At 41.0% G+C, this 24,874-nt stretch overlaps 1 protein-coding gene across 6 annotated transcripts; it reads left to right on the top strand.

Moving 5' to 3' along the window:
* Window positions 1-926: 926 nt before the first annotated feature.
* GTF2H2 (general transcription factor IIH subunit 2) lies at window positions 927-24,029 on the top strand. 6 transcript variants are annotated; one of them, XR_006281615.1, is made up of 16 exons: window positions 927-1,054; window positions 1,705-1,800; window positions 1,882-1,959; window positions 3,461-3,497; window positions 4,270-4,356; window positions 6,748-6,798; window positions 7,367-7,421; window positions 8,362-8,467; window positions 10,453-10,543; window positions 10,680-10,767; window positions 11,455-11,562; window positions 12,829-12,892; window positions 15,346-15,449; window positions 21,830-21,932; window positions 22,267-22,372; window positions 22,884-23,021. XR_006281615.1 is itself a non-coding variant. In XM_043515089.1 (16 exons), the coding sequence occupies exons 2-15, from the start codon at window positions 1,745-1,747 to the stop codon at window positions 22,241-22,243; spliced, it is 1,080 nt and encodes a 359-aa protein (XP_043371024.1). In that variant the 5' UTR covers window positions 927-1,054; window positions 1,705-1,744; the 3' UTR covers window positions 22,244-22,260; window positions 24,019-24,029. The 6 variants fall into 6 exon arrangements, 5 of the variants coding, with proteins under 5 accessions (XP_043371024.1, XP_038257094.1, XP_038257093.1 ...); XM_043515089.1 differs by lacking the exons at window positions 22,267-22,372; window positions 22,884-23,021 and adding exons at window positions 22,192-22,260; window positions 24,019-24,029; XM_038401166.2 differs by lacking the exon at window positions 22,267-22,372 and adding an exon at window positions 22,192-22,231 and having other exon boundaries at window positions 22,884-23,283.
* The last annotated feature ends 845 nt before the right edge of the window (window positions 24,030-24,874 follow it).

Genomic DNA, 24,874 nt, shown 5'->3' with positions numbered 1-24,874 from the left:
CTTTTGACAGCTTTGAAGGTGAAGACCAGGACATTAAACTTAATCTGGTATGTCCCTGGAAGCAAGGTGATGTGCTTATGAGGTGTGGTGCCTAAAAAGAGAGTTTCACATGTCCCACAGGCTTTTTCACTGTCTCTTAATTCCTAGCTATATCCTGTGTCCTACTCATCAAGTCTGCCATGGTGGTGGCGACAAATAATTTAAACGTTTCCCTCTTCTTCACAGCAGCTCTGACTTGTCTGGGGTGATACAGATTCATAGATACTAAGGTCAGAAGGGACCATTATGATCGTCTAGTCTGACCTGCACAACGCAGGCCACAGAATTTCACCCACCCACTCCTGCGAAAACCCTCTCACCAACGTCTGAGCTATTGAAGTCCTGTTTCACCCAGTTTAGCAACCAGGCGCCGAGTTATTTCCGGGGTCTGGGATAACCACTTAACTCCTCGTCTCCTCACAGGCAGATTTTGAATGTAATGGGTGCAAGAGAGCAAAGGCTCAGAGGCCCCGAAGGCGGCCAGCGCTGGCCGGGGAGAGTTTCCCCTCGCAGGGAGCAAGGAAGCGCGAGGGCGGCCCCGCCTTAAGGTCCATGGAATCCCGAGTCCCGTCTCTGACGGACGGCGGCCAGCGTGGAGGCTGCAGAGCCTAGCACGCTACCCCTGCCAGAGCCGGTGGCAAGTGGGGTCTGGGGCCAGGTTCAGAGCCGCCTCCTCCCGAGATACGAGGGCGGACGCTCCACGGGCCGCAGCAGTCAGGAGAGCGCTGGGGTCCCGTGTAACTCGGGCAGCGCCTGGGGGCGGCCGGTGTCGCGCACCGACCCACGGCAGCCTCGCACAGGAGCGCGCGGGGCGAGGCTGGAGGAAGAAGCGTTGGTCCAAAGCGCCCCGCGCCTGCCGGGGGTGGGGGACGACGACAGGCGTTACCCCCGTGCAGCTCCCCCCGGGGGCCGGGCACCCCTCCCTGCCCCGTTCCGGGCCGGCCCTTCCTGAAGCCGGAACGTTCCTCCTGCGGCCCGGCGCGCCGGGCGGACGAGTTGCAACAGCACCGAGCGGGTGAGGTTGGGGGTTCCGGGAGTTGGCCGCGGGGAGCTCGAGCCCGGTCCTGGCAGGTCAGCGCCGTGCGCTGGGATCCGCGCGTCGCCCCGACGCCCCCCGGCCGGCCTGGGAGAGCGGGGCGCACGGGCGGCAGGAGCGGGGAGGGGGAGGGGGAGGGGGAAGCAGAACCGCGCCTAGGCCCCCGGGCCAGCAGCCTCAGCCCCGCCTCTCGCTGGGGCCCCGGGTAACGGCTCCACGCCGACTGGTCCCGTCTCCAGCCCGCGGGACCCCCGTTAGCTCTCCAGGAAAGTTAATCTGCTTTAAAAAACAGCCCCGCCCTCCCCTTTGTGGCGCGTGGGAATGAGCGTCACTGACTTAAAAACCGAGCGGTCACGCTCAACGCGCGGAAGGTGTTCCCCGGGCGCGGCGTGCTTTCGCCTGCCTGCGCTCAGGAGCGCGCCCCTGCACAGGGCAAAGCTCGACCTGCCTCTTAGTGTTATTTGGGGGATCTAGTTTTGACAAAAGTAATTCAGCAACTTAAGTCACATTTTTATTGTCAGCCCAGAGACTGATACATTGCATTAGTTCCGATGTGCCGTCGCACGTAATCAGGCAGCGTTTTATCAAAATGCCTTTGCTTACAAGGGTGTAATCGTTGTCCTTAACAGTATCGTAAGCAAGCAGATTTGGAGAGACAGACAGACAGATATGGATGACGAGCCTGAAAGAACTAAACGCTGGGAAGGGGGTTATGAAAGAACATGGTAAGCTTTGTTTTATGAATTTATTTTATTTTAAGAGAGAACATTTAATCTAACTTGTATGCAATAAATTGTTCATTGTAGGGAGGTTCTCAAAGAAGATGAATCTGGGTCACTGAAAGCAACTATAGAGGACATTCTCTTTAAGGCTAAGAGAAAAAGGTAAGCAGTCAGTTCTGAAGTACAGGGAACACACTAGGAAAAGCTCATCTCCGATGTAACTACGTTGAAGTCAAAGGAATTACATTGAGGAAAAAATTGTCTCCATCAGGTAGATTAAACATACTGCAATATTTATAAGTAAACATACTTTTTCTTTTTCCCCATTTTTTCCTCATTCTATGACTTAGATTCAGCCTCCCATTCCAAAGTTCTATCTAGGCTTAATTGTGCCAGAAAGAGTAACTTGAGATTTCTCTACAGCAGGGATGGGCAAACTTTTTGGCTCGAGGGCCACATCAGGGTTGTGAAATTTTTATGGAGGGCCGGGTAGGGAAGGCTGTGTCTCCCCAAATAGCCTGGACCCCACCCCCATCTGGCCATAACTGCCCCCTCAGAACCCCTGCCCCATCCAACCCGCCACCGCTCCTTGTCCCCTGACCACCCCTGCCTGGGACCCCACCCCATCCAACCCCCCCTGCTCCCTGGCCCGACCCCTATCCATACCCCCACCCCTAACTGACTCCCGGCTCCCCATCTCCTATCCAAGCCCCCTGCTCCCTGTCCCCTGACCACTCCTCCACCCCATCCAGCTGCCCCCTGTTCCCTGACTGCCCCCCGGGACTCCCTACCCCTTATTCAACCCCTCGCCTCTCCCTTATCACGCTGCTCAGAGCGGCAGCAGCTCGCAGCCACGCTGCTGTCCTGGCTGGCAGGAGTAGCAGGCTAGAGCGCTGGTGTCACAGGTGCTGAGGCTGCAGGAGAGGGGGGACAGCAGGGGAGGAACCGGGGGCCAGGCAGGATGATCTCAGGGTCCGGATGTGGCCCGTCGGGCTGTGGTTTGCCCACCTCTGCTCTACAGTCTGTTTAAGGGCATTGATGCTGGGTGGTTCATACTTTTGCTCCCAAAGAAATTGGGTTCTAAACTTACATTCTATATGTGGAGTGCAGTGTGCTGCAACTAGACTACTGAATGTAAATAGCAGAATCCATCATTGGATGTCCTCTAGCAAAATATTGATATACAAATTATTTTAATCTGTTCATTATTGGACTGGCTGGATATATACCTAGTGCTGTGTTACTTGCACCACATTATAAATTAATTTTGTTTAAAATTCTGTGTCTAAAAACCTTCTAGGCAAAGGCTAGTTTTAATTCACAGATCGATGTTAAGGCATAAAACCCCAAACTTTCAAATATATTATGTTTTTGTAAATACTTCAGAGTGGCAAAGAAGTTCAAAATGAATAACTCCATTAAAATTTGATAAAACTCACTGCACTGTTTTTTGTTTTTTTTTTTACTGAGCCTCTGCCCTCCACAGTTTTTCACAGCCCTAGTTGTATGGTTATTTAGAACCTAATCTTTCATCCTTTTTAAATCCATTGATGTTAAGGGTAATTTAGCATGTAATGTAACTGTAGGATTGGCTTTATTTATTGATGCTGTTTTAGAATCCCATGTTATAGTCTTAGCTCAAATTCTTCTGTATTTTTACCAGACTCTTTGAACACCATGGGCAAGTTAGACTTGGAATGGTATGTTTATATAATCCCCTTGACTGTTGTATCTAGTTTTGTTGTGTCTGAGATTATTTGTGCTGAAGTGGTTTTCCCTCTTCAGAATACATAGTGGCATCAAATCTAAGAAATATTTTTACTGACTTGATGTGTATGAGTTTGAGGTTTCTTTCTGTCCCAACCGACAATTTTTTTTTTTTTTTTTTTTTTTACTTTGAATTGGTGTGTAGTATGCTAAATGTTGAAAATGTCTGCTATTCAAGAGACCGGGGTTCTATTTCCCTTGGTAGGACCTGCTTTGTGATACAGTTGAATCGCACAACCTCTTGGAGTCTGTTTCCTAATGTGTAAAATGGGCATAATGGTACTAGCTTAATTCAAACCAGTTATGAGAACTGATTGATTTGTAAAACACTGACTTCCTCAGTTGAAGTGATGATATAAATACAAAATATTATTATTCCATAATCCTTTGGAGAGAAGATGAGAACAGTGATCATTTATCGGGAGAAGATCTCTGCTCACATTGTAAAAGGAGGATGGAGAGGAACTTAACCTCTTTAATCAGCAGCCACCAAAGAATCCTTAAAGGCCATTATGCTGTTCCGTACTCTAAATATTGCCAATGTGACAGAGAAGGCTGTACGTATTTTGTATTTAATTTACTTGAAATAAATGGTTATTTTAAATTACTGTCTTTTATAAATTTGTTGCATGTGAGTGCTAGAAGTTTATCTTAATTCCAAACCAGGAATTTGTGGAATTAATATCCTTTATGATTATGATTCAGATGCGTCACCTTTATGTGGTGGTAGATGGATCAAGAACTATGGAGGACCAAGATTTAAAACCTAACAGGCTTACTTGTACCTTAAAGGTATTTATTTTATCAAAAGTATATTAACCTACCTTTGTTGTGATGTCTGCAGATCACATCCATCTGGGCTCGAACAGGATTGCAACTACCTTTGGCTCATACTTATGTTAATGCTCCCATCTGCCTCTTGCCTCTTTGTCTGTTGTTTGTCTTGCATATTTTCCAAATTCTAGATCGGTGATTCCCAGACTTTGTTGTAAGGCAACTCACCAACAGCGTTTGTTTGTTTGGTGGTGGTTGTTGCAGCCCACCATTACATATTTGCACCCTCTGCTCTGGCAGTGCAACCCTAATCCTGGCCCAGTGCGAGGACTAGGAGAGGAAGGGCATGTTTGGAGAGTGAATCCTCCCTGCACTGATCCCGCAGTGACAGCTCCTATCCAGGGTGTGTCCCCCTCCAGATGTTGTGACCTGGCGCACAGGAGCGCAGCAGCTCTCTCTCAAATTTGGCCTTGCTGCCCCTCCATGGTGACCAAATTTGAGTGGGTGGCAGTGCAATACCATATACCAGGTTGCAACACCTGGAGTAGGGAGCTAGGCTCAGCCCCACAGGAGAGGAGCTGCCACTGTGGAATGAGTAAGGGGTGGGCTTGCTCTCCAACCCCCTACTTCCACCAGGCTGGAAGAAGTGCATGCTTGGCTAGGCTGTGCAGTGATGGGTTAGTCTGGCCCTGGTTGTGGTGATCTGTCTAGAATATTCCTGTAATCCACTGGTGGGTTGGGACCAGTGATTTGGGAAATACTGTTGCAAACTCTGTGCTCTGTGAGGTAAAGGCTGTCTTTGTGTTTGTTTTGTACAGTAGCTTGTCCAATGGGACTGTTTGGCATCATTAGACACAACAGAAGTAAGAGTAATAATAATTATGTTAGGAGGGCTGTGGAGAAGTTTAAACAACAGGAAGTGCCATACAAAGAATGTGGGAATTAGCAGGCTGTGGGATATCACCCATAGCATGCAGTGGAAAGAGAACAAATAGACTTTGCACTTCTTAAAAATAAATGTTAATATTTTGTACTGAAAATATGCTTCATAGGTCCTGATTGAGTCTGTGATAGTGACTTACTCCAGTTTAGATAGATATGACTAACTACGGAGGACTGAACTTGATGGAGAAGATAAGATGTTGCCCTGATAATACTAAGCATGAAAATTATGTTTTAAAGTGTGTATCATTCTGATTTCCTATACAAATAAAACATTATATTATGTGCCGTATTTATGGCAACAATTTTAGCTAACAGAGGAAAAACTTTCCTGTTTTGCTGAATCAAATACTCTGTGTTTTCCTCTTTTCCCTGTAATATAGTGGTGGACCCCCTGCAGCCCATCAGGGTAATCGGATTGCAGGCCACAAGACATTTTGCTGATGTTGACTGTCCGCAGGCACAGCCCCCCACAGCTCTCGTGGCCGCAGTTCTCTGTTCCTGGCCAATGGCAGCTGCGGGAAGCGGCAGCCAGCATGTCCCTGCAGCCCGCTGCTTCCTGCGGCTCCCATTGCCTGGCAACGGCGAACCGTGGCCACTGGGAGCTGTGGGGGGCCATGCCTGCAGACAGTCAACGTCAGCAAAATGTCCTGCGGCATGCAATCAGATTACCTTGATAGGCTGCATGTGGGCTGCAGGTTGCCTACCACTGCTGTAATATCTTCCATGTGTTCAGAAGTATAGATAATGTAGAGTCCTTGGAGTGAACGAGGGGAACACGCTTTGTTTAAACTTCATAGCTTTTTTAAAAAAATTAAGTAATTATCAATATTTCTTTTGTGTGAATGGAGAAGACCCTCCGTTCAAAATAACGCTAATCTTCCATGTGTTAACTAAAATACTGCTTAGTTTTGGTTAGTGAATTTGAGTCATATGGAAGGTGGAATAAGTTTGGCTGAATATGACTTCGTCCCTGATCTATTCCTGCAAACAGTTACGTGTGTTTAACTTTATGGACGTGAATAATGCCAATGACTTCGTTGGTGTACACGCATGCTTAAAGTCAAGCATGTGTGTACAACCGTTTGCAGCATTGGGACCTTAATTTTTGCTAACTAGATTATTGGTCACAGAAAATAACTCAATAATCATTACCACTGATCTGTATTACAGATTAAAATTTCAGCTGTTGTCTTAATTCTAACTAATGCTGTTAGATCTATTTTAAATTTGCTGCAGAAATAACACTCCTATCGTTACCATGTACTTAATGTAAACTGAGATTTTTTTTTTTTCTAAAGTTTCTGAAGAGTACTGTGCACCCAAGGAGTGTAGAGGCAGAGGATGGGGGTGTTTAAAGGTTCTAAATGGTTTTATAAGTACTGTACTATCATTTTTAACAGATATGAAATGACTGATGTATTTAATTATCTTAATACTCAGAACTTTTTTTTTTTTTTTTTACAGTTATTGGAATATTTTGTTGAAGAATACTTTGACCAAAATCCTATTAGTCAGGTAGGTATGAACACGTGTGTTGAAAACCAGATTCATTGTTACCGATTAAGAAGTTGTGTGAAAACAAAGTTGGAAGAACTATTTTGAAGCTTTCATTTAATTTTAATCATTTTCCAACACATTATTTTAAATTAGTGGTAGTCTTTTCCTCTCTCTCTCCTGATCTTGTGTAATTTTTTTTTCCCTATTAAATGATGAGGATGAGAATTCAATTGAATATTGATTTACAGTTTTCTGAAGTACAAATGCGAACACACTTAAGATTTGGAACTGCATTCTTAAAGACAGGAAGAAGATGTAAAGAGACATTTTAGTGTTTAAGGGCGAGAGGTACCAATAGAGTGAAGAATTAAGAATCTATTATCAGCTTAATAGAAAGGGAGTTGTAATTTCCTGTATCTCAAGGTGAGAGCTGGTTTCAAATTACTGTGCTTGGAAAGAAAGCCTGCAGAGAAAGATGTGGGTATTGTAAGCATTGATCCAAAAAGATCTATCTAACAATACACAGGGTATACTAAGAATGTAGATCAAATTGTTTATAACTCACTAATAGAACAATTTCTTGCAGATTGGTATAATTGTAACTAAGAGTAAAAGAGCTGAAAAGCTGACAGAACTTTCAGGTAGGAAAGAAGTATCCTTTTGTATTAGAGAATCATTGTCATCACTAGAACTGTTGCGCTCTACAGCCCTGGTCTTGCAACTTATTCCATAAAGGCAGACCCTAATGAAGTTGTTAGAGCACCAGAAGGATGTAGGGGTCCACGTTAGTGGATCTAATTGCAGGACTGTAGTCTGTTTTGAGATTAGTCAGGGAGTCTACTTATGCTTAGAAATATAAATATATGTATGTTTAAGAGCAGAAATCAAATTTCACTATTGATTTTTCTCTTGATAACTTTGTGCATGTAATTTGTATTGACTGCCAACACATGAATTTCTCTCTTGCCTCTCCTTTCTGCTCTCTTTTTTCTTCTCACCAACTTCCTCTTTTATATACATTTTCATGACGTGGTGCAAGAGCCATCTTCTAGGAGCTCTTCCTGTTTGGAACATCTTCCTGTATTTCTCCCTCATCAATATTTCAAATGTCCTATGAAAAACATACCTTTTTCCTGATACTGGTTATTTTCTTGCTCTCCTTGTTATCTGTTTTAACTTTGCAATTGTAGTTAATGGAGGCCTTTTGATCTAGTGGATTAGAGGTGAGGTTGAGAAACAGGAACCAACTCTTGATTTCTAATTGATGTTCTACCACTAACAAACTGTGTGGCTTCGGGCAAGTCATTTAACCTCTCCTTGTCTACTTAGCCAATCTGCTACCTGGTTTAGGTGCTTTGAGAGTGATTTAATGTTTGTACAGTGCTTTGAGGATGTAAAGGACAATGTAAGTATTACATAGTATTGTTACTAAAACAATTTGTAATACAGTTCACACTAGGCTATTTTTGGTTTATGTATATCATACTGTATCTGTATAAATTTAAAAAAAAATCTTACAATTATACATTTTTCTGTTATCTTACCATTTCAGGTGAGTTTTGTTTGTTGTTTTTCTTGTAGGAAACCCAAGAAAGCATACAACTGCTCTGAAGAAAGCTGTAGATCTGAGCTGCCATGGAGAACCATCTCTGTATAACTCTTTAAATTTGGCCATGCAGACTTTAAAGTTAGTATATGTAGGATATTATAGGTTTTATTCTTTTTGGAACAACAGAAACTGATAAAACGCTGATTGTAAGCTCTTTGTGGCAGGGACCGTATTTGTGTTGGGAGTAATATCTTGCACAGTGCTGCACTGATCCTTCTGAGATTCCTTAAGGTGTTGTTGCAATACAAATAACTAACTTCTGCTTTGTACAATGCACAGTCAACATAATTGTCATTTAAAAATTAAAAAAATAAAGCATTTAATATTCCCAAACAAAACCTGTTTGTTGCTGTTCAGATGGGAGTAAGTAATTGTTAGGCAAAATTGGAAGCATTATTTAATATTACTAAGAAGTGGGGAACTTTGGTTTTCTGTCTCTCTCTATAAGAGCACAAAGTGTTTATCAAAACATATAAACAAAACATAACTGTTACAAATCTGTAACATAAATATCAAATGTCGCCTTGTCTTTTGGTTCACTCTTCAGTTTCAACACCTTGGAGAAACAATTCCTGCCAAAATTAACACTTTGAGTATTTGTGTATAGGATTTTATTCTCTTCTTTGAAGAGGTAGGCAAGACCACAGCTGTTACATGCAAAGAGCTGAAAAGTGCAGATTTTGAACTTTTAACTCCATGTTCATTAAAGCAAAGAACGTATTAAAATTTGTTTTCTGCATAGTTAGTGGCTCAGCTCCTCAGATATGAACAGACTTTTCATGGTGCACTCCAAAGCTGTAAAGTCAAATGGAAAAGTGGTGTAAGTAATGATCTGTAGGAATGGTTTTAATGACGTTGACTATGAGGCTAGGACAAATGGAACCTGGGTTACTGTAGCAAAAGGAGCAATTGATGAATTATTTTTTAATTATGATAGTGTGTAAAGGCCCCACTCAGGATCCAAACCCCATTGTGCTGGGTATTGTACAAACACGGCTGAAGGCAACATAGTCCCTGTCCTAGAAAGATTAAAATCTAATAACAGATGGAAGTTTGGAAATGGGGATATAACAGACAGGTAAATGAACAGGATGATGAAATACCATCAATTTTTTAGTTTCCTATTTTTATTTGTAACTATTTCTTTTTAATTTGGCAGTAGAGGTAGGGTCTGGGGGAATGGCAGGAGTGGGGCCTAGTTAAAGGTATGAGAAAAGGAAGGAGGGGGAAGAGGAACGGTCACGGCTTACCGCTTGCGCCAAGGTCATCTGGCTGGGTTTTGTATGTATCACATGAAAAGTGAGTAGCGTTTTAGATTTTTGCTGGGAGGGAGCTTGTGTGGTAAATAAGTGGCATGAGAGAAAGAATGGATGTTTGAGGGAGAGTCTGACTGGTGAGCAAGAAAGGCCAGGAACAATGACAGAGTAAAGGTGGTGGTGGATATTGCAGTAGGTTACTAGGACAGCTAGTTAACGTGGCTCTAAATTAAGAGCCTGAAAAGGAAAGACAAGAAGCTTGTTGTCTGAGTTGATGATGATTTTTTTTTTTCCTATAGGGAATTGAAAATAAAATAAAATAGATTTTCTTAAAGCGTTTGCTGTATTCTGATATGTGAAAGTGAGAGAGAGAGAGAGAGAGACACGATAAACTTTGAGGACCCTGCTCTCTGTGAAAGATGTCATAGATTTGCATCTCTGAATTCACCACAGAATAAAGTTTTAAAGAAGTGCTTGGAGATAATTTGTTGTGGTGGTGTCAGACTGAATCTAATTTATCCCTGGAGGACTGTGGTGGGATAACTTCAAGAACTATAACAAGGCATCAACTAAAAGGGACATTTCAGTAGGTTAGATTTTTGGAAAAGTATGACCTTATTGTGGGAGCAGTTTTGTGAGGGATTTTCAACATCAGCCATGTGATTTTTCTGAATTTTGTACAACTGAGTACTAGGAAATGTTACTCTTGGGGACACACAGCATCAAACTTCAACATACCTGTATGTAATTGTTATATTCTTAATTTATAGCTAATTTAAATATACTTTTTTTTTTTACCTTCTATAGGCACATGCCAGGACATACAAGCAGAGAGGTTTTGATTATCTTCAGTAGCCTGACAACGTGTGATCCATCTAATATCTATGATCTAATTAAGGTATATACCACTTAAAAAAAAATGTTGTTGTTGAAGAATCATTTTTGTCATTACTTCTTAATGGAAGATGTATGTACCTCTTACAGTTTTCAGTTCTGCTGATGCATTTGGGTGTTTTTTGTTTTTGTATGTGAAGTGTTTAAAGGCAGTTAAGATCAGAGTATCTGTCATCGGCCTATCTGCTGAAGTTCGAGTTTGTACTGTACTTGCCCGAGAAACGGGTGGTAAGTATATCGACTGATTCTAAACATATGTCAGTAATAGTCATTTAAGTCTGAAAGTAAAGTAACTGTTTAGACAATTTTTTAAAAATAAATTTTGATGTTCAAAGAGGATGTGGTTTTTTTTTTTTTTTTGACCATACTGTTGTGTTAGGAGAATATTTCATAATTGCTCCCTTCGTTTAAAGAAGTCATACAAATTCAGTAGATTTGATATGTAACTATAGTTGCTGATTTGGAAGAGAGATGAAGAAAGAAATAAGGATACCTGAAAAAGTCCGTAGGTAAACTGTATCGTATTAAAGTTAATAAACATGTATTACCATTAGTGAGTACAATGGTTAGTTGGAAAAAAATTGCATTGTATAAGTTAGTGTGGAGAGGGAAAGGTAGGCTCTCGCTATCTAACTTTTTAGAGGTACACAGTCATACTTGTATATTTAAAAAAATATGTAGTAACTATAGGTAACATCCCATATATTTTGCACTATTAGCACTATTCATTTTAACTTAAACTGTTTTTCAAGTTTTGGCTAAACTTGATATTCCAGGGTTTTTTTTCTTGTTCATGGTTCTGATCTCAGTAAAACTATCCATACGTTATTTGGACAGGTGTTATGATTGTTGTGTTTTTCGTATTCTTAATACATGACTCTCCGCTGACTCATCTATTTTCTTTCTCTATGGCAGGAACATACCATGTAATTTTAGATGAAAGCCACTATAAGGAGCTGCTGATGCATCATATTAGCCCTCCACCTGCCAGTTCAAGTTCTGAATGCTCCCTTATTCGAATGGGTAGGATCTTATTTTATTAAATTTTAAGTGCAAGATTTAAGCATCTTTGGTGTAACATCTTCTTTTGTGTCTTCCGTATTAAAATAATACGAACAAAGAAGCTGTTTGAAATCTGAAACATATTGATACATAATTGTTTTTATTTTGAGTTTTCAGTTTTCGCAAACTGAATTTTAATATATTTAACAATATACCTACAAACCACTTAGCTATTTAAATTAAAAATTGAAAATTAAAACAAAAAAGAGAGAACTCCATTTTAAGTGGATAGTAGCAAATTGTACACAATATTTCTTTGCGTGGTAGTGGAAAAATGTGATATGTAAAATATTAAGACGATAAACCTGAAAAGTGTGCCTCTCCATTTGTATTTCTATTTGCCATCTTATCATGATGACTGCCGTCTGTACCTTGGCCAAAACCCATGAGCCTTTTAAATGCATGCCAGTATTGCTATGTGATTTAACAAATTGGACATATATTAAGAGAAATCTTGTCAGCTTGTTCCTTTCTAACAACTGGAATCGGCTCCTTTGCTTCCTCCTGATGGAAAAAGAATTCTGAAAGTGTGAGCCTGAAGCTAAACCGAAGTAGCAGCACAATGTTCTGCTGCTCTGCCACTGTGCAGGCTTGTTCCCCATTTTAAAACAACTTTCTTTTCATTTGTCAAAGTGAATAAATACATAAAATGTAGACACTTTGTGTGTAATCCTTATAATTAAATGATTTAAGCTTTTTTGTTTTTTCAGTCTAATCAGGGGAACAGAAATAAGAAAAACCATCTCCTTGGTTGAGATGAGCTATAAAAATAATTACCAGAGGAGGACTGGAAGCTACCTAAGACCTCCAGAAAATATTGCATTAACCATCACACTGCACTCAGAGGGATCATGTCTCTGAAGTCTGAACATTAAATTATTTCCTTTCATTTCTGACTTTGAACCATAGTTCCCTTTAATACATTGTTCTTTCTCCTTCTCTACTATCTCACCTAGTTTTTTCTGTAATTGCCAAAAAGTTGGGGTTTGTCAGTTTCACCCTAAGTGGGGGGGAAAAATTGTTTTTGTAAGGAGATGCAATACAAGATTTGGAGGTAGAAGTAGGAAGAGAACACTCATGATGGATTTATTATCTCGGAAAAAGTGTATTGATTTCTATAATAACATGAAATATTCTAAACAGTAACTCCTAACTTCTCCACTCAAATAGGAAATTGTTTGTTATATGTTACCAATTCATATAGTGATATTTTTCTTGGCTCCTAAGGGTTTCCTCAGCATACCATTGCGTGTCTCTCTGATCAGGATGCTAAACCATCATTTAGCATGGCGTAAGTAAAATATGGTTACTTTTAGGCATTATTAGAATTCTGTGGTATCTAGATAAACTTAGAAAATGCTGTATTTTCACTGAAAGGTACAAAACATCATGAAAATGGGTAGGCAGCAGGTGTGCTGTGACCACTGCTTATGACATTGTTCATAATGAGAGACTAGGTGGGTGAGATAATATCTTTTATTGGACCAACTTCTTTTGGTGCAAGAGACAAGCTTTTGCGCTTATACAGAGGTCCTCTTTAGGCCACTGCATACAACTGTTCATAATAGTCTCATCTTATCTTGTACAGCTCACATCTGTTTGTATGCAGCTGTTGTCTCTTATCTTATACTTAGATTTTAAGATCTTTAGGTAGCGATCATCTTTTGGTTGGTTGTATAGTGCCTAACACAATGGAACCCTGATCCCTGACTGGTACCCCTAGGAGCCACTGCAATACATGTACACTTTTTACTATACTATGGCAAATATAAACCAGCATCCTTAAACATGGTGTTGATAAAGAAAGAATACCTGGAACTGAGTCTTCCATTCATTTCATTGTTAACATATAGTGAAATTGAAAGCTTGATGAGCAAGAGAGTGCCCTTCTTTTTGAGAAGACAATAGAGGATTTTTTTTTTCAAGTTTCAGAAGGAAAAAAATGGTTACTCACCTTTTCATAACTCTTGTTCTTTGAGATGTGTTGCTCATATCCATTCCAATTGGGGGAGTGTGCACTGCATGCACAGTCTTTGGAAAGGTTTTTTTTTTTCTTCCGCCTTTATTTCCCCCTAGCAGTGCCTGTCAAGTCAGCTGTGGAGCCGCCCGCAGTGGCACCTCCATGGCGCTCAATATATGACCCTGCCGACCCGGCACCACCTCAGTTCCTTCTTTCCAGTTACTCTGACAGAGGGGAAGGCGGCTGGGTTTGGAATGGATGTGAACAACACCTCTCGAAGAAAACGGTTACAAGAAGGTAACTGTTTTTTCTTCTTCGAGTGATTGCTCATAATGATTCCAATTAGGTGACTCCCAAGCCTTACTTAGGTGGTGGGGTCAGAGTTATGGAATCACAGACTGGAGTGCTGCCCTGCTGAAGGCTGCATCGTCTCTCATGCTGGGCGATGGCATAGTGAGCCATTTCTGCTACAGCCGCCGGAGCGCTCCACACCAATGAGCTTGGTGCGGGTCTTGCTCCGCTGGGGCAGTTAGCGGTCTCAGCACCTCTTCCATAAGGAGCTGCTTTAGGCGGCAGTCCCTTGCCTTTTTTTGTTCTTGGGCGAAACCCTTTACAAATCCTGCACGTGTCCGCTTGGTGCGCTTCCCCCAGATGCTTTAAACAAGTGTCGTGGGGGTTGCCTGCTGGGATGGGCTTATTGCAGGGTTTGAACCCTTGGGACTTAGGCATGCCCAAGGGGAGAATGCAGTTGGGGTGGAGGGGAAATCCCCACTCCCAACAGCTACTGATCATAACTACAGTAAACTAAACTAGAAATAACTCTAAAACTACAGTACGCAGAAAGGCTAGGGAAAACGAGGAGAGCTTGCTAAGCAAGTCACCACGGTTCCAACAACTGTCACTGGCGGTAAGAAGGAACTGAGAAGGTGCTGGGTTGGGGGGGGGTCATATATTGAGTGCCAGGGAGGCGCCGCTCCAGGAGGCTCCACAGCCAAACCGGGTGCTGCTAGGGGAAAAACTTTCCAATGACTGTGCACGTGGCGTGCGCACGCCCTAATTGGAATCAATATGAGCAATCACTCGAAGAACAGTGTGTACTCCATGAGAGAATTAAAATGCATATCTTTTGTTTAAGTCCAAACCAGAGTTTCTGTGTGTGTAGAAAAATTATGACTATAATATAGTGGATGCCTTTTCTAAAGTCACTTTCTAGAGGTAAAGGAAATTTCAGTTGTGGGGGGAAAATTAATCTTTTCTTTTGTTATTGAGGGAAAGCCTGGTTCTGGCTTCTGAGCCAAAAGAAGGTGGCTCAATCAAGCTTAAATTTCCTCTCTTGGAAAAAGATTTCCTTAAACCATTAGATCTTGGATCACATTTCAAAAAGCTTATTGAACTCCTTATGACGTTTCCCTATTCCTGGGTGTTACTGAGACACAGCGTTAGAAACTCCGTTACCAGTGGAAATTGAGCTACTAGGTAACAGTTAGTTAATAAATTTCTGAATATTTTGCTACCGAAGAAATGGGAAGGTTAATCCCAAGATTTAATTGAAGACCCTGGTAAAGTGTTGGTGTTTTCTTGTAACACTTCATTAAGTGGCCATGTCATTGAAGGAAATGTGTACTAAAAGTGAATTTTCTGGTTGATTTGCAACTTCGCATCACACCAAACTCTATGTGACAAACTCTATGCTTGTTCTCCGATTCTGTCCAACTGTTTCAAATTTGTCCAAGAGATTTCAACAATACTGATTTTTTTTTTTTCTCTTCCCGCCCCGCCCCCAGGCACTTGGAAAACAACAGTGATCCAGGTCTCACGCTGGGTGGATATTTCTGTCCCCAGTGTAGAGCCAAATACTGTGAACTCCCTGTGGAATGCAAAATCTGTAGTGAGTATGAAAAAAGAACACAAAGTATATGGACTTAATGAAAACAAAAGGAGGGGAAAACAGAGAGATGATATCATGGGAGGGGGTCTACTAGATCAGCAAATCAGGAGAAGGAGGTGAATGAAGCATTTCTAGAACAAATTATAGAAATGATCAAAACATCAGACTTGGTAGGAATGGGGGACTTTAACTACCCAGGCATCTCTTGGAAAAGCAATATGGCAAAACACAAAATGTCCCAAAAATTCTTGTAATGTATTGGGGACAACGTTTTGTTTAAGAGATGGTGGAAGTAACCAGGGGAACACCATTTTAGACTTGCTTCTAACTATCAGGAAGGAACTGATTGCACATCTGAAGGTTGATGGCAGTGTGGGTGAAATGATCATGAAACAATAGATTTTATGATTGTAAGGAAAGGGAGGAGAGCAGCAGAATAAGGACTTAGACAAACTCAGAGAACTGGAAGGTAAGGTCCCATGGGAGGAAAATCTAAGGGTAAATGAGTTCAGGAGAGTTTGCAGCTTCTCTGAGTCGATATTAAAAGCATAACCGCAAACTATCCTGATGTGATGGAAAGATAGGAAGGATAATAAGAGGCCACTTTGGCTGCACTTGAAAATCAAAAGGGAATCCTACAAAAAATGGAAACATGGACAAATTGCTAAGGAAAAGAACAAAAGAATAGCACACGCACAAAATCAGAAAGACTAAGGCACAAAATGAATTGTACCTAGCAAGACAAAGACAAAGTGCATCTTTGAGAACTCATGGAGGCTGGGGGAGGAATAGAGAAGGGTGAAGATAGTACCTATTTTTTTTAAAAAGGAGGCCCAGGGAATTATAGACCAGTCAGAGGTGAAAGTAAGCCGGTACGGTATACCAATAAGAAAGTGGCCGCTGGTATGGGCTGGTACGTAGCTGAAATTCAAGTGCTGTCATGGCAGTGCTTTAAGGACGGTATCGGCAGGGCTGCTGTCGGGGGGGCAAAAGGGGCAGCTGCCCTGGAGCTCAGCTATTTAAAAGAACCCAGGGCTCCTGGCCACCACTACTGCAGCAGTGGCTGGAGCCCCGGGCAGCGCTGCAGGAGGCTGGCCCCCAGTCCTGCCCGTAGGTGTGGGAAGTAGGGGTGCCACAGCACCCCCAGGCTTTGTGCCCAGTGTAGCCCCGTGCTGGGGTCCCAGCCGTCAGCCTCCCACCCGGGGGCTCCACTGCAGGGCTTGGGCACCGGCCCCTCCTCCAGGGTCCCAGCCGCTGGCCCTGGGGGCTCTGCTGCTACTTGGGGTCCTGACCATGGGGCTCCGGTCCTGGCTCTGGCCTCCGCAGCTGCCCCTAGCTGTGGTCCCAGCCTGGGGCAGAGAGGGGTGCGGATGGGATGGGGAATCAGCTCAGGACCCCCACCCTAAAAATTGTTCCAGTGCCACTGGCCATGCCCCTTCTGCCCGAGGCCCCGTCCCTTGCAGGGGCCCAGAGCCGCCCCCTACCCCCACCTTGCTCATGGACCCAGCAGCCCTGTGTAGCAGTAAGAGATTTAAGCTACTTTCACCCTTGAGACCAGTCAGCCTAACTTTGATACCTGGAAAAATATTGGAACAAATTTTTAAACAATCATTTTTAAAGCACCTAGAGTATAATAGGTTTATCAGTAATAGCCAGGGTTGATTCGCTAAGAACAATTCATGCCAAACCAATGTAATTTCCTTCTTTGACAAGGGTACTGGCCTAATGAGTGAGGGTAGCAGGGCAGCGAAGAAGTAGGCATGATTTAGCTTGATTTTTAGTAGGGCTTTTGACACAGTCCCACCGGACATAAGCAAACTAGGGAAATGTGGCCTAGATGAAATTACTATAAGGTGGATGCATAACTGGTTGAAAGTCTATACTCAAAGAATAGTTATTAATGGTTTACTATCAAACTGGGAGGACATATCTAGTGGGGTCTTCCAGGGTTGTGTCCTGGGATCAGTTCTGGTCAGTATTTTCATTAATGACTTGGATAATGGAGTGAAGCGTTTGCTTATAAAATGTGTGGATGACGCTTAAGTACGGGGGGTTGCTTGCACTTTGAAAGACAGGATTAGCGTTCAAAACAACCTTGACAAATTGAAGAATTGGCCTGAAATCAACATGATGAAATACAGTGAAGACAAGTGCAAAGTACTGCACTTAGGAATACAAAACCAAATGCCCAACTATAAAATGGGGAATAACTGGCTAAGCGATAATATTGCTGGAAAGGATCAGGGGTTACTGTGGATCACAAATTGAATATGGGTCAACAATGTGATGCAGTTGCAAAAAAGGCTAATGTAGTTCTGCGGTGAATGAACAAGTGTAAGACATGGTGGGTAATTGTCCTATCTGGCGCTGATGAGGCCTCAGCTGAAGTTTGGTTCTGAGTGCCACACTTTAAGAAAGATATTAACAAATTGCAGAAGCTCTGGTGGAGAGTAACAAAAAAGATAAATGGTTAGAAAACCTGACGGATGAGTATTCCGCGTTTTCAGTTTTTATTTGTTTAAAAACAAACAAACAAACAAAAAAAAAAGTCTGGGAATTTTTCAGTCTTTATTTTCCAAGCCTTAAAAACAGGATGACATCAGGTTAGAAAAATTGGATGGGGAGGGGGGGGGAACCCAAAAACTTTTGTAATATACACATTTTACTACAGTATAATTGAAACTTTTTTTAAATGTACAAAGGTATATTTTGTGTGTCTCAGAGCTTGTAGTTTTTCCAGAAATCCTGGTTTGCGTACGCTTGTATAATTTTCTTCCAAGTATCTTCACTCATGTTGAGCCTCTTGCAGTCATGGAATTAGTCCAACTTTGAAAATATGCACTCTGCATCAGTAGATTCAGGGGATACACTCATAACTTGCTGTGCCATTTTGCTGAAGTTGGGAAGTGTATTTTGATGTTCTAAAAAGCTAGAACACCCCGTTACGTATCGTCAGGATTAGGCAAGTTCATGGAATTAGTAAATGCCCCTTTCAGATTTGAAATTTTATCTTTAGTGGCCAGTGGTTGAAATACTCTGGCATAACTGTCATATTCTGCTGAAAAATTAACCTTGAGGAAGGGGTGCAACACCGGATGACATTCCAAAAAGCATCTTTGGCACCAAACGCTTTGGGAGTTCAGATTATAGGCCACGGTCGTCTCCTATTTCTGGCTGTTTGATTTTTCTTGTGTTCCAGGATAGGAAGGATTTCCAGAAGCAGATGGTTTTCTTGCCATATGTTTCTCCTACAGCTTTTGTGCTCCGTTCAGCTGAGATTTTGGTTCTCAGGATCCGGTCAATATCTTTATTGGCAAACGTGTTGGCAGTAGTTGGAGAAAATTCGAGTGTTTTCTGTGTCACACAGTGACTCCAAGTTTTCAACAATGAATATTACCTTGGTGTGCAGAATCTAGCACTTATTTTGGTTATTTGCCAGTCTCTTCAGAGTTTCTGCTTTCGAAGCAACAAACTCAGATGATCTAGGAGATACATTAGCACAGTCCATGTGTTATTTACGTAACAAGCAGCGAAATACAAGCTCATCCACCAATGTGGCACAACACAGCGGTAGTTAATCGGTAATTGGCTCTGCACTCAATTCGCACTGTGTTAAACAGAGCCTTCAGTTTGTTTGCAAGCTTGAAAATGGCCCTGAATCCAGTGATACAAAATTTCACATCTTTCATTTCTTCTGTAGCAGTAGCTGCTGACAGCACAGCATTACTCGGATGAGCTGGACTGGTAATGCGTAGCACTTCCAGTTTCTGATTGAGTTTCATCTCCTGTGCGAACGTAGTCATGTAGGAAGCAGAATCTGTATTAGTTGTGGCCACGTTTTCCCAAGTTAGTTGGAACATATCAAACATGTCAGTTATTGTTGTCGACAAAACAGCTGTCAGCAGAGGGATGAATGTCACATCAGCACAAAACAATGTGGGTTTATTTGCTTTGAAATAAAAAAAAAAAAGAGAACAAAAAGCCAAGAATTGGATGGTCCAAAGTATCAGGAGACTCCTCACAAATCAGACTAGACTCCACATTTCCCTCAATCTGTTCCATCAGTGTAGGTACTAAAGTATTGTCATTTTCTTTCAGATGCTTACGAGTGAGGTTGTCTGCATTAGGAAGGGCTTTTGCAGCTGGACAGTTTTGTTGCACAAAGTCATCAATAGGCCCCTCTGCTATTAACAGCAGTTGTCCGGCAAAAGAGAGAGCACGCACAAATTAATTGACGCAATCATGCTGTGCTTTCTCTTTCATTAAAGCCCTGGTAAAAGCTCCTGATATTGACCATTTATCCCGAAGCTCACTTTCCTTCTTTAAGCTTCTTGTGTCGCTTGCTTTCAACATGTCCCTTTATTCGGTCAGCATGAGCACTGACATCAGTGCTACAGTACTCGGAGCACAATGCATCCTCCTCGCTCGCATCTTTACTTTAATTTTTTCTTGAAAATGTCCAAGCACTGATTTGCTTCTTGGTATTCAGCGTAGGTTTGCGTTTTCATCCCATGTTTACCTTTTTACCTTATCTAAGTTTCTGGGGCTCTATGTGCTGGTAGTTCAGGGAGAGGCATGCCCTTCCCCTGGGAAGGGAGAGCCAAGGGCAGACTGAGTCTGCTAGGCAATCAAGATGGAGAGAGACTGTGTAGAACAACAGGGGCCCCTGTTGGTTTGGGGAAGGATTGCAGGCTTGCCTGCTCAGAGGAAGAGGCGGCGTCAAATGATTGACAAGGGAAAGCCTGGGAAGAAGAGCTAGCTTGATCAATAGGGCATGAGATGCCCATTCCTGGGAGCCCTGGAGTGGGGAGAAGCCATTTTGGGGGTAGTCTGGAACCAGCCACAGAAAGGGTAAGACTGGCTGTGTGGGGATCCTGAAGAACCCAGACCCATACATCCAAACCCGTAAGGAGATTGATAGTAACGGAGATAACCAGGTACATAGGGACCATTACATATCTTTATCTGCAGAGGACTGATTGTTTAAATTCAGTGCCACGCTAAATGAACACAAAGAAATGGACAGGCCGTGTTTCCTTGTGAGCCAATCGTAGCGCGATATTAATGTTTAATTTTCCAACCTCTACCGTGTGTGTACTGTGTTTTACACTGCGGAACTGCTTCAATTTCAGAGCTGCAGGACACAACAATCGCATAAAGCTTTAGTGTTTAACAAAAATAAGTACCTGAAAAAATACTGAGGGGGGCAAATCAGTAAAAACTGGACTCCTTCAATAAACCCGGTAATTTATCAGTGAAAATTGGTAAAAACTGAAAACGTGGAACACTCTGAGGAAAGATTTAAAAAAACTGGGCATTTCTAATCCTAAGAAAAGAAGACTTGGGGGGAGGGAACTGATAGTCTTCAGATACGTTAAAGGTAGTTATAAAGAGGATGATGATCGATTGTTCTCCATATCCACTGAAAATAGGACAAGAAGTAATGGACTTAAACTGCAGCAAGGGAGATTTAAGTTGGATACTACGAAGAACTATCCTTCCAGTTAGACAAATACTGGAATAGGCTTCCAAGGGAGTTTGTAGAATCCCTGTTGAAGATTTTTAAGAACAGGTTAAACAAAATAAATGTTAGGTATGGTTTTAGGTATCTTTGATCGTGCTCCAATGTAGGATGTTGGACTAGATGACCTCTCAAGGTCCTTCCAGCCTTATATTCCTATGATTCTTTACGTATAATGGTAAGCAACAACAAACAAACCCCTAAGCTATTGGGATGTAGAAAAACTCAATTATGCCTGTTGCAGAACTTGTCCTTAATTCTATAGTCTTGGGTAGCAAATAAGTTCGAGGCTCTCAGGGCTACAGTGTGTAGAAAGCAATACCATAACACAGACTGTTGTATCACAGACTGGATGCTGAATTCCTTGTGTGTTTGAAACTTTCATTGAGGACAGTGGGAATTTGGGGTGAATCAGAATTTGATCAGACTACATTTCTTTTGTATTCCAGTATCTTTTTTTATATTCACTTGATTGGCATACATACATATCCAAAAAGGGATTCCTTTAGCAACCAATGTAGTTATTTAGTATAGTGGAAATATCACTTGTGTTGGAGCAAAGGTGTAAATTGCCTTCCTTGAAGGGCTTTGGCATAGTTTATTTTAATTCTATAATAAAAATATATAATTCACCAACCCTCAAAGGAAATCATTAGTATACTTTTGTAAACCTCTGCAATCGCTAACCTAGATGGAACAGAATGGAATTGTATAACTTCTAATTCTTAAGAGATTTTTAAATTTTATGTGGACTAAGGCAGAAATTCTCCTGTATTCATGAAATCAAATATTTTGCTTTATCTTGACAGATGATTTGTTTTGGTCTTTTTTTTTTTTTTTTTTTATTTTGACATTCAAGGTCTTACATTAGTCTCTGCACCCCATCTGGCTCGGTCTTACCATCACCTGTTTCCTTTGGATGCCTTTCAAGAAGTTACACTGGAAGAATATAAAGGAGAACGGTATGTAAATCATGCCTGCTATAAGGAATCCACTTGGGCCCTTATAGATTTAATCTTTTGTTTTGAAAATAAGATAAGTTGGCAATGACTTTTTTAGTACTGCTAGAACTAGTGCATGTTAAGTTAAATGGCTGTGATTTATCCTTTACATTACAGAAATGGATATCAAATAATTGTATAAGAAATGACTGTGTAAAATGGTGGTGTTTAACCATTTTTTTCTCTGCTTTCAATAAAAATATTGAATTCTGTTTCATAGCTATTGTCAAGGCTGCCAAGGGGAGATTAAAGATCAACATGTAAGTTATTAAAATGTAATTTAATCTTTGTGAAGGTCATCGTGATGACAAAAAATCCTGTATGGAGACCATCATGTTGGCTAGATTGAATTCTCAGTCCTGGCTTCTCACTTTTTAGACTGCAAAAGCAGCACACTTGAGGTAAGGGAGTGTCCAGAGACTCAGGTGTGCTGCTGCCCTTGCTCAAAAAGTTGACAGGGCTAAGAATGAGTCCTGTTCCCACCTCTGGGCATAAGGATGGTGGGAGTCTCTAACGAGTAGAGTAAACTTGGAGGAAAAATGAGCTTTGTCAGACACGATGCTTATATTTGTAGAACTCTTTAATGTAACCTGTATTTACTTTTTTAAGCATATGTTAGCTGCAGTACTCCTAGGATTCCCAAGTTATTACAATGATGGGTTTTTTAAGGCTGAGAGTTTGGGCAATTCTTAGTTTAATAAGAAACACAATTTATGGTTTATTCTGATAGTATCTTTCAGGCTAAATATAACTTTTAGATTCAGTCTTTTCATATTGGAAACTTTAATTTGGTAGGGCTCTTAGGATGTAAATATGCAACAGTTTTTTGTTTACGGTTCTCTATTGCATTACTGTAATCAGTGATATTTGTATTTGAAAATTTAACTTAATTTTTTTCATCTTTTCACTCAGGTTTACATTTGTAAAGTCTGCCAGAATGTATTTTGTATGGAATGTGACTTATTTGTTCATGAGTCTCTGCACTGCTGTCCTGGCTGCATTCACAAGGATCCTGCTCCTCTGGGTGTATGATACCAGGTGTTTGTAGAGATTGTCCAACCTGTTTCATTCTTGCACAAAGAGTCAAATTAGACTATTCAACCACAGACTTCAGTAAGGCAACTCAAAAATGGGAAGAAATACCTAGATGAATGCGGTAAACACACTTTTTAGTTAACGTATAGAATTGGAATATTTAAATTCTCACGGTTAATGTTTATAAAAATATCTGCATCATCTGATTCATTTCCCTAACTTGTTTTGAAAGCCTTTGACTTATTTGAGAGTCATGCTAAATAAATGTGTAAATCTGCAAGTGTGGAAAAGTGATAAAAATGGATTTGTATGCTAAAACTGTCATTCATGTTTGTTTCATAACTTGTAAAAACCAAAACCTATCAAATATATTATACTTAAACATGGTTTTTCTACCCTTGATGTAATTTAAAAAATTCTAGTAGAAACATCTTTAATTTTAAGAACTTATCCAAGTACTTTGTGATGGACTAGATGACTATTTGAGGTCCCTTCCAGCCCTGCATTTCTATGTTAATGATTTAGAAAGTTTATCCTATCATCCCATGTTGAGGCAGGGTTAAGTATACCTTGGCCATCCCTGACACATTTGTCAACCTTTTCTTAAAAATCTGAGGATGGGTATTCCACAACCTTCCTAGGTAACCTGTGCCAGAGCTAACTATTCTTATAGTTATAAAGTTTTTCTTAATAGCAATTTAAATCTCCTTTGCTGCAAACTAAGCTGATTACTACTTCTACCTGTGGTGGAAAAATTTATCTTGTATATAAGACAACATTCTTCAAATATGTAAAAGGTTATCAGGTCTCCAGACTAAATGTGCCCAGTTCCTTCAACCTTTTCTCATAGATCATGTTTTCTAAACAAACCTAAAACTTTTGTTGTTCTCTGGATTCTCCAATTTGATCACATCTTGTGGTGCCAAAAATTGTGTGTACAAGAGTTCTCTAAGAACTCAGCTAACATACTACACACATTGCAGAATGACACTTTGCCTTTTTTTTGCTACAGTGCACACTGCTGACTCATTCTTGAGCCACTGTAACCCCCCAGTCCTTTCCTTTAGTATTTCTGATTAGCCAGTTATTTCCCATTTTAGTAGTTAACTGTACTTAAGAAAAAAATCAGATGCTGTTTGATAAATTGAATAAGAAATTTAGTAAAGTTAAAGTAATTTGGAATTTTAATACTGTCCTTCAAAGCTTGCAACTACTCCCAGTTTGGCATCAGCCACAAATTTTATAAGCATACTCTACTCCATCAACCCGTTCATTCATTCATGAAAATAGTGAGATGGACCAGACTGTTCAGGGATCCCACTTAACATATCCAGGTTGAAATCTTGAATTGGTACATTGAAACATCAAAATGATGTCATTGGATGTATTATAGCCACTATGGACTGTAAAAGTTTGAGTCTTATAAACAAGTTTTAAAGGAAGTGGGGAAAAATGTGACATGAAAAAAGTAAGCAGTGCATGTTAAGTAACCCTCCCTCATTTCTTAGAAATGTGAGCTGCAGGCTTTGTCAGATTATTTACATCTAAACTAAAGGAAATGAAAATGGGGGTTAAGTCTTATTTTAAATATGATTACCTAAAGAGCACTCTTGCAATACTAATAAGTGAAAAGCACTAAATACAGAATTGTTATGTTTTTAAAGAGGATTTGAATTATCAGCAACAGAATGATTAAGTTCTAATGAATTAACCATGGCAAATGTACTGCCTTCCTTTGATTTGCTCAAGAAATGGGAGCAGAGTTAGTTACTGACTGAAATATCAGTATTGTAAGAAAGGAGTGAAAGCAGTGTGTTATAAATAGCTACATCATCCACTCAATAACTGCACTGTGGTAGGCCTTTAAC

Source organism: Dermochelys coriacea, chromosome 5 (assembly GCF_009764565.3).
Source record: "Dermochelys coriacea isolate rDerCor1 chromosome 5, rDerCor1.pri.v4, whole genome shotgun sequence".
NCBI lineage: Eukaryota > Metazoa > Chordata > Testudines > Dermochelyidae > Dermochelys > Dermochelys coriacea.
Note: the sequence above shows the minus strand (reverse complement) of the source record. Positions and strands in the feature narration are given on the sequence as shown.

Coding starts and splice junctions, on each gene's coding strand:
- GTF2H2 (XM_038401166.2), top strand. CDS start 1,745: ATGGATGACGAGCCTGAAAGAACTAAACGCTGGGAAGGGGGTTATGAA. Junction 6,799..7,366: donor ACCAAAATCCTATTAGTCAG/GTAGGTATGAAC, acceptor AATTTCTTGCAG/ATTGGTATAATTGTAACTAA. Junction 22,232..22,883: donor GGGAGATTAAAGATCAACAT/GTAAGTTATTAA, acceptor CTTTTCACTCAG/GTTTACATTTGTAAAGTCTG.